Source organism: Cucurbita pepo, unplaced genomic scaffold (assembly GCF_002806865.2).
Source record: "Cucurbita pepo subsp. pepo cultivar mu-cu-16 unplaced genomic scaffold, ASM280686v2 Cp4.1_scaffold007209, whole genome shotgun sequence".
Classification (NCBI taxonomy): domain Eukaryota; kingdom Viridiplantae; phylum Streptophyta; class Magnoliopsida; order Cucurbitales; family Cucurbitaceae; genus Cucurbita; species Cucurbita pepo.
The window spans coordinates 1-538 of record NW_019653147.1 but is presented as its reverse complement, the minus strand read 5'-3'; the positions used below and the strand labels follow the sequence as shown (position 1 = coordinate 538).

The 538-nt window shown below is 37.5% G+C and overlaps 1 protein-coding gene across 1 annotated transcript; it reads right to left on the bottom strand.

Annotated features, from left to right (window-relative positions):
• Nucleotides 1-3: 3 nt before the first annotated feature.
• Nucleotides 4-403, bottom strand: LOC111787215 (the record flags this gene model as incomplete). The annotated part of the gene is made up of 2 exons (XM_023667299.1): nt 180-403; nt 4-72 (listed from the first exon to the last, which is right to left on the bottom strand). Coding segments are annotated over exons 1-2 (231 nt in total), but the record flags the coding sequence as incomplete, so codon positions are not given.
• Between the last annotated feature and the right edge of the window lie 135 nt (nt 404-538).

Sequence of the window (538 nt, the reverse complement as noted above, 5' to 3'; positions counted from 1 at the left end):
ATTACCTTCAGCAACAGCCATTTCAACATCTTCCATGTTCGTCAGCCCCATCTGTAAAGCTTCCTTCTCTTCCTGCAATTAGCAAGAATCGAACAAAAAGAGAACAATCAATCCGCATCACAGATACTTTCAATTGAAATACATAGCACAAAACAAACGCAGGCACATAGAATCCATACTCTGCGTTTTTTCTTCATCAACTTCCGCTTACGCTTACTGGAAACATAAGTAGGCTGTTGCTTGATCTTTAGCTTCTTCGTCAAGGGATCACCATGGGCGTCCCTCTTCGTCTGAGCTTTATGAGCTCGTCTCTGCTTCTGAACCACATTGAACTTCGCCATTGTCTTCAACTTCCGGATTCGTTTCACCACTGAAACCCTAAATTTGAGGTATTTATCCCAAATTAGGGTTTTTATTTTCTACGAACTGCTTACCTTAAATTTTTAATTTCATTTTTATTAAAATTTTCACTAATTCTTTTATTAATTTTAATTATATTACGTATAACCCAAAAACTCGACCAACCTGAACTACCCAA